The sequence below is a fragment of the Patiria miniata genome, unplaced genomic scaffold, assembly GCF_015706575.1.
Source record: "Patiria miniata isolate m_02_andy unplaced genomic scaffold, ASM1570657v1 HiC_scaffold_12, whole genome shotgun sequence".
Taxonomy (NCBI): domain Eukaryota; kingdom Metazoa; phylum Echinodermata; class Asteroidea; order Valvatida; family Asterinidae; genus Patiria; species Patiria miniata.
The window spans coordinates 3,323,569-3,336,473 of record NW_024037050.1 but is presented as its reverse complement, the minus strand read 5'-3'; the positions used below and the strand labels follow the sequence as shown (position 1 = coordinate 3,336,473).

At 41.9% G+C, this 12,905-nt stretch overlaps 1 protein-coding gene across 1 annotated transcript in view; it reads right to left on the bottom strand.

Moving 5' to 3' along the window:
* LOC119745553 (trafficking protein particle complex subunit 8-like) overlaps window positions 1-12,905 on the bottom strand; it is a 40,601-nt gene that overhangs the window by 25,834 nt on the left and 1,862 nt on the right. Inside the window, exons 2-10 of the mRNA XM_038221951.1 lie at window positions 11,588-11,788; window positions 10,626-10,715; window positions 8,729-8,903; window positions 6,847-7,021; window positions 4,099-4,234; window positions 3,236-3,567; window positions 2,563-2,675; window positions 2,071-2,221; window positions 375-475 (exon numbers count right to left, since the gene is read on the bottom strand). Coding sequence (XP_038077879.1) covers window positions 375-475; window positions 2,071-2,221; window positions 2,563-2,675; window positions 3,236-3,567; window positions 4,099-4,234; window positions 6,847-7,021; window positions 8,729-8,903; window positions 10,626-10,715; window positions 11,588-11,788 — 1,474 coding nt within the window. The remainder of the gene's footprint in view (window positions 1-374; window positions 476-2,070; window positions 2,222-2,562; window positions 2,676-3,235; window positions 3,568-4,098; window positions 4,235-6,846; window positions 7,022-8,728; window positions 8,904-10,625; window positions 10,716-11,587; window positions 11,789-12,905) is intronic.

Below are 12,905 nucleotides of genomic sequence, written 5' to 3'. Positions count from 1 at the left end.
TTTGTTACATTAGTATTACACACTAAAGTCCTTTTGCCGAAGAAAATAACGAAACACCTCCTTCCCTCTTTCAGTATACTGTTAATTATGTCAGACCGACATAGCCCCTTGCGACAAAATGAACACCATATGAAAGACATATCCATGCTTTATCGATTACCCGAAGAATCCGAATTTGACCTATCGACCCATTTTTCACCCTGATTCTCATTTTCAGTTGCTATGCCACAATTGCATAATAAAATTATTTGCTATAAAATAGTAAACGCCGAATCTGTCCATTTCTGAAAATGACAGCAGAAACAAATGTTGCATATTCCCTTTAAAACATGATCTATATTCCAAAGCCTTTAATGCTGATTATGTGAACTTACTTGCAAGTGTTGAGGTAGGTATTGACAGCGGTGTCCATGTAGTGTGTAGGATACGCCTTCTGCATGCTGCCTAGCATGAAGGCCGATACTGCTGCCATTTCCTGTAATTACAAAATCCAACCCCATAAAATACATTATTAGACAAAATGGCATTTGAGAAAGCACGCAATCTTGGTTTTTTGCACGCTCTGTAAAAATTAGTTCTTTGGAATAAACGTGAAAGCGCACATTCGTCTATATGTGTGCATTTGAACTTGTGAAAACTTTCTCGTTTTGGTACACATTTGGCAAAGAGTTTGTTCCTTTCAAGATACAGAGTGAGTCAAAAAGAAAGTGACCAGGATTAAGGATAGGATTAAGGATTTTGTTCTTTGTTAAAAAGCAATCAAATTTGATACACCAATAAAGTATGTCTTCAAAGAGCATGTTCTTCCACTCATCTGAAAGGGACACTAGGTCCTGGAACAGCCCAATTGGGCTACAAAACGCGCTTTGAACGAGATGATGATAATCGGAAATAACTTTTCAAAGTAGGATATAAACATCCACAAAACTATCCTTTCAAAACTGGGCGTTTTTGTGTTATTCCTGTATTATGCGTGCGAGAACGAATTTCGGGGTCCACTTTTGCGACCCCATAAATTCGAGCTGTTTGGATGCTAGTTGTGATTTCATTCGTATGCGTAAAGTGTTCGCCTTTTGCGGACGTTGAAGAAATGAGAACGACACGAAAAACATATTCGTACTCCGTCATGTCCGATGTAAACAAGCGGGTTTTTTTCCCGTCTTTTCTCCGGAACGGTAAGACATTAGGTTGGTTTCCTTTCAACCAGATGTTTGAAATAGGCTATAAGTAAACAATCCAAAACACAACATTTTCGGGGATTTCAGGACCTAGTGCCCCTTAAAAAAAAGAATTACTGGAATTGATCCATGCTATCAGAAGTTATGCGTGTGTTACTAGAAGAGCCTATTTTTATAGCTGTCCATGGAATGCCATTGGAAGCTAATGACCGGAGTGAGAACTGCAGATTACACACAGGCATTCAAATTTTCTAATTCGGTCACTGTTTTTTTGACTCACACGTGTATACTGTCCATTCTCTTCAACATATTCATTTTGTCCAGAACAAACTTTCATCATTCACGTGACTTTTTTTTGGGGGGGGGGGCATTGGGAGTCTGCAACACCGGAAGAGGCTTGGTTTGCTTTTATGCACAACCAAAAAAAAATGTATGTTTTCGAGGTGAAGCTCGACAACAACTCAGAGAGAAGATCTTTTAACCCTCCTGCTGTCTGAACAGTCACAGACAGTCAAAAAAATCAATCCTCTTCCCTGCCATGCCTTTTACATGCAAGTCACCAACAATCAGATCATATATCAAGCAAGCAATGTGACTAGTCAAATTCAGTCTACACAGACAAAGGCAAGCAAGTGGTACACATAGCTGGCTTATCAATCACCTACAATCAAAGCATAGCTGTATCAAGTTACATAAACAGTCACAGCCAGTCAATCATGCTTTATGTAGGCCCGGATCTCTTTAATAATTTTTTTAAAACAGTCACTTGATTGATTTTGGCTGAGAGGACAACTTTGCACCGAATGTATGTTTGCATAGGAGGGTTAAATAATTAGATGAGCTTATGCAATATGCATGAGTTGTATTTGGTTCCACTATAGAGCCTGCTTACTAATGCTCCAGCATAGTGCGTCCATGCCTGGTCGTTGCCAAAGTCTCTCTTGGCTGTGTGGTAGGAGGTGTAGGCCAGTTCGTACATCTGCACCAGGAAGGCCAGGTCCGCTAGACGTCTCATCTGTAGCTCTGGGGCCTCGCGCAGATACCTGGGGAATATCAGAGGAAAGCCGGAGGAATGTCAAATAGTCCAACTTCAATTGCAAGTGGAAAAACACGTAACAAGTGCCAAGATATACATGTTATAGTTACTTCCTTTGAATAGACGTAGCTCGCAATCGCCATTTATCATGTTTATACTTAGGTATCGCCACGCACATGCGCATGTCACACGCAATAAAAGGTGCACATGGAATTTGACTAATAATAATAATAACCGGAACTTCTATGACCATTATTTTAGGAAATGCACCATTTCAACAGTACTGACTTCAAGTGACAGGAATGACTATTGCAACTGTAAAAACGTCTGACCCACAAGTTGACTTACTTGCCACCCATATCCCGCCCTGTGATGGCAGCCTTCTCTGCCTGCTTGTTACCACCAAACCACTTCTTGGTTGCACTGAAGAGCGACCTGTGCAGCCCTTTCCTTGCAGCCAGCTTAAAAAAAAGCACAGAAAAATTATCATTTGTCTTTGACAGTAAACATCAGCTGCAGTCTCCTAAGCATTTTATTATAAGAATATCAAAAAACAATCAAGGGGATATCGAAAACGAAGAGCATTGATTTGGGGGATTTTTTTAGGTTTTTTGATTTTTGATTTTCAGCTTTAACCCATAAGTCACTTTACCACCCGAACCACCCTGCCTATCACTCCCTGGACTTAACATTGATCTAGGAATGAATATAATCACTGACAAGGACTAGCAATAATGCCATCAGAGAAACCTTTGTCCGTGAATTTTTGAATGCATTTGATTGAATTCAACAATTCCTAATTTCCAATACCTACAATTTTGCCAGGTCAGCCAAATACCGGTATGTTAATGCCCCACACATGTTGTGAATTGGAAGGTTTTTTTGTATATCACACGATTACAATCGATGGAATGGGCGATGGTTCATCCCAGTAGAAATGTCAATGTATTTAACATGAAGGGTGTTTTTGAGGCCAGACTGAAAAATCTTTCTCGGTTTCCTGTATCTCAATCACACAAACCTGTTCACTCAATGTCCTGATCATTTTCTCGATGTAGGGCAAAAGGCCTCGCACTGTAAACTCGTGGACGAAAATCCGCAGTCGATCGTGATCGCTCAGCGTCAGGCACGCCCCGTGCATGTTGGCGCCTTTCGTCACCTGCTGCAAGGGCTTGTCGTTGAGAATCCTGTTGTTGCTGTTGAAAGCCGCGTCGGTGCTGTCAAACAGGTCCAGGTGTTCCTGGGATCGTTTGGTTTCGCTGGACTGGTCCAGGGGGTGTGCAATGACCTCGTTGAGGGCGTTCTCCTGACTTGTGAGGATGACTCCGTCGGGTGAAGGGTCGTTGGGTCCATCTGTGGGCAAAACGATCAGTCATTAGCCCCAACCCTGCCAGGTGCAACACATTGTGGGACCTGACTGCATCGAGCCACCAACACCAGTGCATTAACAGCCGATCCCGAGGCAATGAGAGCTAGTTCTATCAAACAATGCCACTGTCGGGTCTTGTGTGGTTGGCAACAGCATACTCCAAGGCAATTTTCATGCAAGGTCTAGGAATTTTTGACCTTCGGGATCTTATTAAGCCGGGCAGGCTGCCCACTCTAACAACTGTCTGTATGTTGTTGCATTTACCATGGTTTATAGCAAAATACCTTGAAGGGTTATAGTGTTGAGACCCCTATGGAAATAAGCCCCTGTAATTAGCTTTTTGGGCTATCCCAGACAGAAATCAACTGTTCTTGGTTTTGTTATCTTTGCATTGTTGTGTGGCATGTATGTTGTTGTTGATTTTCATCTGAATAAAATAATAAGAATAATAATAAAAAAAGACAATAAAAACCCCAAATTGATATAATGACACGGATGGCAATGTAGCAACTTACCGTCTGCATTGTCAGGGGTGAGCAGACTTGCATCAGAGGCTTGTTCAACTTCAAGATTCTCCGGCCCTGCCTCCATCACCCTGTCGGGAAAGCCCTCATCATCCATGGATTGAGGAATGTCACTCACTGAAGTGTCCTGAAACAATTGAAAAGGAGAAAAAAAAAGATTCAAAAGTTGCTGCATTCATGTTGTACCCCTTGTCCCATGGTCTACTAGACCCACAGAGACAATTTAATTGGCAACGCAGTTTGCTGTATCACCAATCTGTGTGGTTATAACAGGAATACCACATACATGTTAAAGGGAATGTACATCGTTGGCCTTTGCTGTAATTTTCAGAAATTAACTTTATGAGGGGTTAGGATAATAGATCAAGTATTGTTACACTGACATGTTTGAACTTTTTTGTTTGAAAATGCTGGAAAAACCAAGAAAAGCACAAATGTTAAAGTAATCTGGTTCCCTGACTCCACTAAAGATGAAATGGATCAATTTATAGATGCCGGAAAATTGTATGATAAAGGAACCAGTCTAGCTGGCCTGCACCCGTTCATGAACATATAACCAATAGCAAACAAAATTTGGACTGAAAAAAAAAAGGTAAATTGGAGCAGTAGTTGAAAAAAAGTCAGGTTTTTCCAACGGTGGTCGGCCGACCACCGTTGGAAATATATACAAAAATACCACTTTTCTTGAAAACGACTTCACACCAGGTGCCATAATTTTACAGGATGCTTTAGAATGTCATTTACCAACATCCTAGTAAGGTATTTCGTAAAAATTGGGTAGTTTTGTTTTTAGATGTTCGCAAATGTTGTATATTCCCTTTAATATTTTTATTTGAAATGCCATTGGCCCATAGTGTGCCAGGTGAAATAACGGACAGGATTCCATATTATGGCCATCACTAATTCTTCCCTACAATGACCTATCAACCATCAGAAAGCAATAACATGTCCTAAAAAGCCAAATTTAGCAGGGAAAATATTGAAGCATTTCAATACTGAGAAAACACTTAGAATTTTTCAGACCACTCTTATAGGGTTTGTGCACAGGGTGTCAAGTGATGTCCAGGTGTGGAATTCTTTCCGAAATAACCATGCGATGTGGTGATTTAACCAGCCTTGGTCAAGGCGTTCGTCATTATTCGTCCGAACGCGGTAAACGATCGGCCGCATATATCCTTGCTATGCATGCAGTGCATTAAAAATACAGCGCGAACAGCGACCTCATGCGACCACTATTTTATGCAAATCATTTGGATCCAGACGAACGCCTTGGTCCAATCGTCCATGTGAGGTTTTGGGGGTGGTACTCATTATGCTAATAGCCTAAGCTGACCTTAAAAAGTCATTTTCTTATTGGTCAATCGTTGCGTGGAAACTTGCATAGCGGTGAAAGTTCGTATAGCGATAACGTGTGACATGTACTGTACATAATACTTACACACACGTTGTGTGTCTCACATTGTACACAACACCAATGCACAAAAAAATGTGGTTTCTGACACGTCCGCAAAAGGCGGATAGCTGCAAATAATTTGATGACGTCGGTATTTACCAAGGTGTGATTGGACACTCCACATATTAGCCCCGCCTACACTTATCTGTATTCGCATATGAGGTCGTGCACTAGAAATCTAGCACAAAATAAAGAAATCCATAAGCTTTCGTGGACGATTGGACCAAGGCGTTCGTCTGGATCCAACTGATTTGCATAGTGGCTGCATGAGGTCGCTGTTCGCGCTGTATTTTTAATGCAATGCATAGCGAGGATATGCCGCCGATCATTTACAAGGCTATGATTTAACAAGCCATTTCTAATGGTCCCTAGCATTGTAGCTGAGTCTTCCAGTCTCAAGCTAGGGCAAGTTCGAGCAAGGACCAGTGGTTAACTAGTGGTTGGTTTGTGACGTACCTAGCCCATGGCGCACTGAAGTTGAACTGCGAACGACTCTCGTCTAACTACTGTCATGTCAACGACCGTCAGAAAATGGCGGTCGCACAATTATTCAACACTTGTTGTTTCTCTTTATTTACACAAATAATAGTGATTGTGTATAGTCTAGGACATTTTACATAATCGCCAATATTATTGTACAATGGTGACAAAAGTGACATCATCGTAAACTAACATGGAAAGACTGTGCAATGAAACTGAAATTTAGCGCTCACGGTTTCGTTTGCCGCAATTTTTGCTGGTCCCCTCTGCACTATGCTATTGAAATTGCTATAGGTCTCATTCAAACTAATGACGTCATTTCCTACAGACCATCCACGTGTATTGGCATTTTGAGCGTCAACTTGCATAATGCGCATCGGCTGCACTGTATTTTGAACACATTTCGAGCAACAATCGCGATTGCTTGGAACATTTTCAACACTGCGCAATGCGTGCCTGATTACGTAAAATGCGCAGTTGCAGTTCTCCTGCAGAGATGGCCGTCATTGAGCGAGCCCCATTGATAACCAGCAATAAATCGCGGCACGACCAGCCGCGGTAGGCTGGTCCTGAATAGTTGACTAGAGTAGTCCAACCATCGTCGACTAGAAACAGTTGATTAACTTAGTCTAACTATGGTTATTAGTCACAAGCTATTTAAATAAACTGTGACAAAAGCATTCTTTAGTTATTGTTCATCCCGGTTTTTACTTGTGGCTGAACTTGAGATTTACTTTTGACTGGACATGTGACGATAACACTTTTGATGGACTTCGACTACAACAGTACTCCTAACAGTTTCTTACCATTTGCTCAGCATTCTTGTTCATGTACTGGCTCCAAGGGTCTGGCATGCTGATCCCACTGTCACTGCTCAGCGCTGTGGTCTCAACAGCATGGATGGATCGGGAGTTGATCCTTAGCAAATGACATGCATGGGAGCCATAGGTTGACTTCATGCTCTGGTAAACTGCCTCAGCCCTGTTGACGACAAAACGTTAATACAGATTTTGGATAACTGAAGGTTCAATGTTCATAACCCTAATCCCCAGAGTGATTTACTGGGAACCTTCCTCACTCCTACAAATTCCAACACCATATGGAAAACTGTACACAAAAACTGTTGGGCTCTGATATTGGTGGTATGCCTAACCGCATTGTAAAGCATAATCAGTTTACTAGTGCAGTACTCACTCCAACAGATTCCAACAAACCGTGGCTTTGGAGTTTGACTGGATGGGGATTGTTAGGGTTAAAACTTATCTCACTACAAATGTATTAGAACTTTAACAGATGCAACTGGTCAGAAAATCGTAAATATAATCTAACAAGTTACCAAAAGTTGCATGTTGAAGAATGCATTTGAGTGTAATATGCACTTCCACATAATGTGACTGAAACAAGCAAAATGGAGCCAACAAAAGATTTCCTGGTGTAGCGGTCATTCGTTATAGCAATTGTTGGCTGCTAATACTCGGTCAAAGTGTATATTAAATTTAGTAGCCAAACAGGGGATGTTCATAATAGCTGAATATTCTGTGTAACTGTGTTCATGACAAGGATGTTGGTCTCTTTATTCTTCTTGATTTTGTACTAAAATCACCTATAATCATTCTTTGATTATATGAATGCAAAATAGTAATTGCTACATTTACTTTGACAGATCAGCTCTCTTTGCTTTTGTTTTTACAGAGAATGTACACTTAATACTAAGAGGTAGAGTCGACCATTTGCAGCTATCCAAAAAGTAACAGACCAAATTATTGTTGAAAAGCTAACTTGTTTTAAAGATATTAATGACACTAAACTCTCTGTGAAATAATGCCTTCGGGCATGCTGTTATTTTGAAGAAAACAATAAAAGAAGGTCCTTTCAAAAGATGCGTCAAGTAACACCTTTTTTGTTTACATTTCCGTTAATAGTTGGTTTGTAATTGGGCGAATACGTGAATGGGTGCGCGCGCAAGCGTTGACACAATGAGATGGTTGCTATTATTCAACAGTTCAGTGCGTGACATCACATACATGTAGCTGTAATTGGCCGAATGAGACTGTGTCCCGGATGCTGATTTAAGGCGCAATTCAAAAATATGACTTTGCAACTTAAGAATTTAAATTGAGATCGTAGAGTATTGTTTTCTCAGAATACACAGCATTCACAGAGCAAAAACTTCATCAGGATAGTTGGTAAGCACCCTTCTTTAAATTTTGGCCACTTCTGCTGATTCAAACGAAAAAATGCACAAACGACAAATGGTTAACTCTAAGGCCAAAATAAAAAAATATTCGGTCTCTGGTCAGACCAAAGTTCCGGAATTGACGCGGCCTTTTTTTTTTTTTCTTCAAGCTTGGATTGTACAGACAAGGTGGGGTACTATTTTGCTTTTTTGGTGTCCTCATGTACATTGGTGTCCTCCATAATTTGCCTTGGTGCTTTCGATCATTTGCCTTGGTGCAATTTCCCATTCCTTGGTGCTCTTTGGTAAAAAAAATTGAGGAGGTGCGGAAATAGAGGGCGCTGTTGGAGCTACCACGGAACATTTTGGAGACCGACTTATTTTTTTTTTTGGCCTAAACTTTAAGAACATATTGCAAGTGTATAATCAACACCAACTGAACTCTATGGATGTGAATGCACTGAAGCAATAAATGCCCCTCAAAAACAACAACACCCCTACTGCATACTCACTTTTCCTCCTCCCCATCTGTGTTGTCATGTACCAGCACGTAGTACTTGAAGATGTTTGGAACCAACCATTTAGGGTAGGGGGATTTGGAGGTGTGCTGCAGGAAGTGCTGCTGTTGGTTCAGCTTGGCAAACTGGTCCATGGGATCTGCATGGGAGGTGGACACCACCAACATGCCTAGTGATAGGGAAATTGGTTAAGGAGTTTGCTTCATGTGTTTTAGGTATTACACTGACTAAAGGGTTAACCCTAACCCCCTAGGCCCTTGTTGCTTACAACCATCCTCAATCCTCCAAAATTTTCCAAAATTTTGCAACTCCGCCTAAATTTTTCAAAATTGTCAGACAGTCCTGCCTCAAAATGCATTCATCCTCAATCCTCCTCAATCCTTCTCATCCCAAAACTTTGCACTCGTGTTTAAATGAAGGATAACCAACGCCAAATCCTTCAAAATTGTCAGACAGTCCTGCCTCAAAATGCATTCATCCTCAATCCTCCTCAATCCTTCTCATCCCAAAACTTTGCACTCGTGTTTAAATGAAGGATAACCAACGCCAAATCCTTCAAAATTGTCAGACAGTCCTGCCTCAAAAAGCATTCATCCTCAATCCTCCTCAATCCTTCTCATCCCAAAACTTTGCACTCGTGTTTAAATGAAGGATAACCAACGCCAAATCCTTCAAAATTGTCAGACAGTCCTGCCTCAAAATGCATTCATCCTCAATCCTCCTCAATCCTTCTCATCCCAAAACTTTGCACTCGTGATTAAATGAAGGATAACCAACGCCAAATTCTTCAAAATCATCAGACAGTCCTGCCTCAAAATGGATTAATCCTCAATCCTCCAAAATCCTCTTGTGCTTCAATCACCATTCATCCTCAATCCTCCAAAATCCTCATGTGCTTCAATCACTATTCATCCTCAATCCTCCAGAATCCTCATTTGACTCAATCACCATTCATCCTCAATCCTCTAGAATCCTCCAAAACCGCCAGGAGGATTTTGGAGGAGTGAGGTGGGTTAGGGTTAAAGGTTATATACAGCATATGCCTTTGCTGTAATTCTCAGAAATTGATGGATTTGGGGGTTAGTATTTCATAACAAATATTGCTACACTGACCTGTTTAAAGTTTTTGTGTCCGTAAATGCTGGAAAAACCAAGAACAAAATGCTGTTCAGGTAGTCTGGTTCCCTGATCCAAAATGGGGCAATTTACATGTCAGGGAATTGTCAGGTCAGGGAACTACATGTAGACTAGCTGGCTTGCACCCGTTCATGGATGTGTAACCGATTGCAAACAAAATGTGGACTAACTAAATTTGGTAAATTGGGGGCAGTATTTGAAAAAAAGTCATTTTTTTTCCAATGATGGTTGGCCGACCATCGTTACAGTATATTATACAAAATGCTATAAACCATATATCATACCAAAAGACAACTGACCAACGTGTGTCATCCGTTTAACCCTTACCCTACTAGACCCTCCAACGCATGCCAATATGTGCCTCAAGAAAATCTCCTATGTTTTTTGCATGGCCCTCCAATATCTGCCATGTCATTTCAAGGGTAACTGGACAGGCACTCCAATACATGCCACAGAGAACAATGAGAGTCCTCTGATAACAAAGTGAGTGCCCCCAGCTGGTCAGTATCAGGCACCCTCCAGGGCCTCCAACTCCTGCCAATTGGAGCCTTTACTGTTAAGACAAACTATCTGCCAATAAACTGCAGCTGGAGGGCATTGGCATAACCAACTGACATGCAGTAAACTACCCTCAGAGAGTAAGGGTTAATAGGAACAAGAACTTCTGAGACATTCCTCTTAACCTCTTCTATTGCCCCCCCCCCCTCCCCCTCCTCCCCTACCCACCGCTCTGAAAATTCTCTGAAAAGGATACAGGCTACGTAGTGTTGTATGAACTCGTGATCTGACGGGGTCAAGAGCTCAAGGAAGACATCACGGTATGTTTCATACCAAGCTGTAGAGGCTGGAAATAATGACAAGAAATACCGAATAACAGTTACATTAAATATGAATTGGAATACACACTGTACAGTAGAAATATAAACCCCCAAAATACAAAGGGGGCTTTATACAGTAAAAAGGGTTAAACCCAAACTCCCTAGGAATTTTTGCTAGCATGCAACCTCAATCCTGCAATATGCCACCATGTAAAAATTGCATACAGCCTCAATCCTCTAAAACCATCAGTTATTTCTTGAATGTGGTCCTTGGAGGGGTGACCACTGCCTCAATTCTGCTAAATCCTCCAGCAATCACTGCCTATATATGTCGAGACAGAGCCAGTGCCATTCTGGAGCAGTGCGGAGGATTTCAGGTATAATGAAGGCCTAAATGTATGCCCGGCTGAGCATAAACAACACAAGGTCTGGCCCAAGACCTTGACACAGTGCATCCTCCAAAATCAGCTTCACATTTTTGCCATACAGCCTCAATCCTTCAAAATCCTTCATTTTGCAAAGAGGATTTTGGAGGATTTGGGAAGGGTAGGGTAGGTCTCTGTCTTGGTCTCGGACTTCCAGGTCTCGACCGCAACACTGGTATATATATGCAGGGTGTCCACAAGACCAATCATTCAGAGTAAAGGTAAGTAATGTTAAGTCCGTCAAAAGCCAATGTGACCCATCATGCCGGCGTTTATCTCCAGTTTCAGTAGCATGAAACGACTGAGAATATTTCTACTCCCCCTGGATGGGATGCTAGTCCATCGCAGGTTACTCCCCAGCTTATGCCGGTATCCAAATATACTCCTGGGTGGACAGAGGCAAGTGGGGGTGAAGTGGTGTGCCCAAGGACAATCATTCAAAGTAGGCCCTAAAATTTGCTTCAACTACCCACCCCCAATTTGAAGGTCATAGGAGCCGACGGTGATGACGTTGCCGCGGTTGCCATCAACGGGTGGCGGCTGGCATCTATTAACGCTCTCCTCCAGCATTCTCCTCATCAGGGAGATGGAGACCGGCTGCTGGTTCATTTCCTTCAGGATCAGACGCAGGTTGCGAACGGGATGCAGCTGACCTGAGGGGTCTCGGATGTGAGCTGCGAGGAGAGAAATCAATCAGAAGGATTTATAGAAAACTGTGCAATTGTTTGCAATTTAGGATAAATGCCTCTCAACTACCATGTAACAAGCCTCTGTACTGATGACGTCATTCTACGGGGCTGCAAAGCTGTCGTCCCCACCAGGCTCTCATAAGAAAACACACATGTAAACAAAGTGTGACGTCATCAGTACAGAGGCTTAATATGGCATGGATGACATGTTTGAGCAGACTGAGACCTTGAATGCATATAAACATGCAAAACTTATTTTTATCATAGACAAAGACAAGGTCCTCAGTGTTTCACTAGCTAAGTTTGAAGTCCCAATTCAATTTTTAACCCCAACTCCCTGGGCATTTTTGCTAGAATGCAACCTCAATCCTACAAAATCCTCCAATTGCCTCCATTTTAAAATAGCACACGGCCTCAATCCTCCAAAATCATCCTTTATTTCTTGAATGTGGTCCTTGGAGGGGTGTTCACTGCCTCAATCCTGGAAAATCCTCTAGCAATCACTGTTAATATGTTGAGGCAGAGCCAGTGACATCCTGGAGCAGTGCGGGCATTTCAAGTATAATCTAGGCCTAAATTTATGCACGGCTGAGCATAAACAACACATGGTCCGGCCCAAGACCTTGACACAGTGCATCCTTCAAAATCAGCCGCACATTTTTGCCATACAGCCTCAATCCTGCAAAATCCTCCATGTTGCAAAGGGGATTTTGGAGGATTTGGGTTAGGGTTAAAGGTAGCCCCAAACTCTGGCGCACCCTTTTTTGGCACTTTTTTTTTACATACCACTGTATATGGTTGTATTCTTTAATTTCTCATCTTTTGCCCTCCGGGTAGATTAGGTAATCTTTCTTCAAATTTTTCGAGGAATTTAGACATCTTTCTGGAGTCCATATGCACCACTTTTGGACTAAACTTCTCAGTAGGTTGGGAATCCAGACGTGTGGCCTAATGTACAGCGCATTAATACGGAGGCCACACAGGTGGGGCTAGGTTAAAGGAAGCCCCATAAATGTGGCCTATTTACTGGACTACCTCCGTAAACATAGGCCACACTTCCACATGTACAAAAACGTGTCGCACTTTGTCAAATTTTGATTTT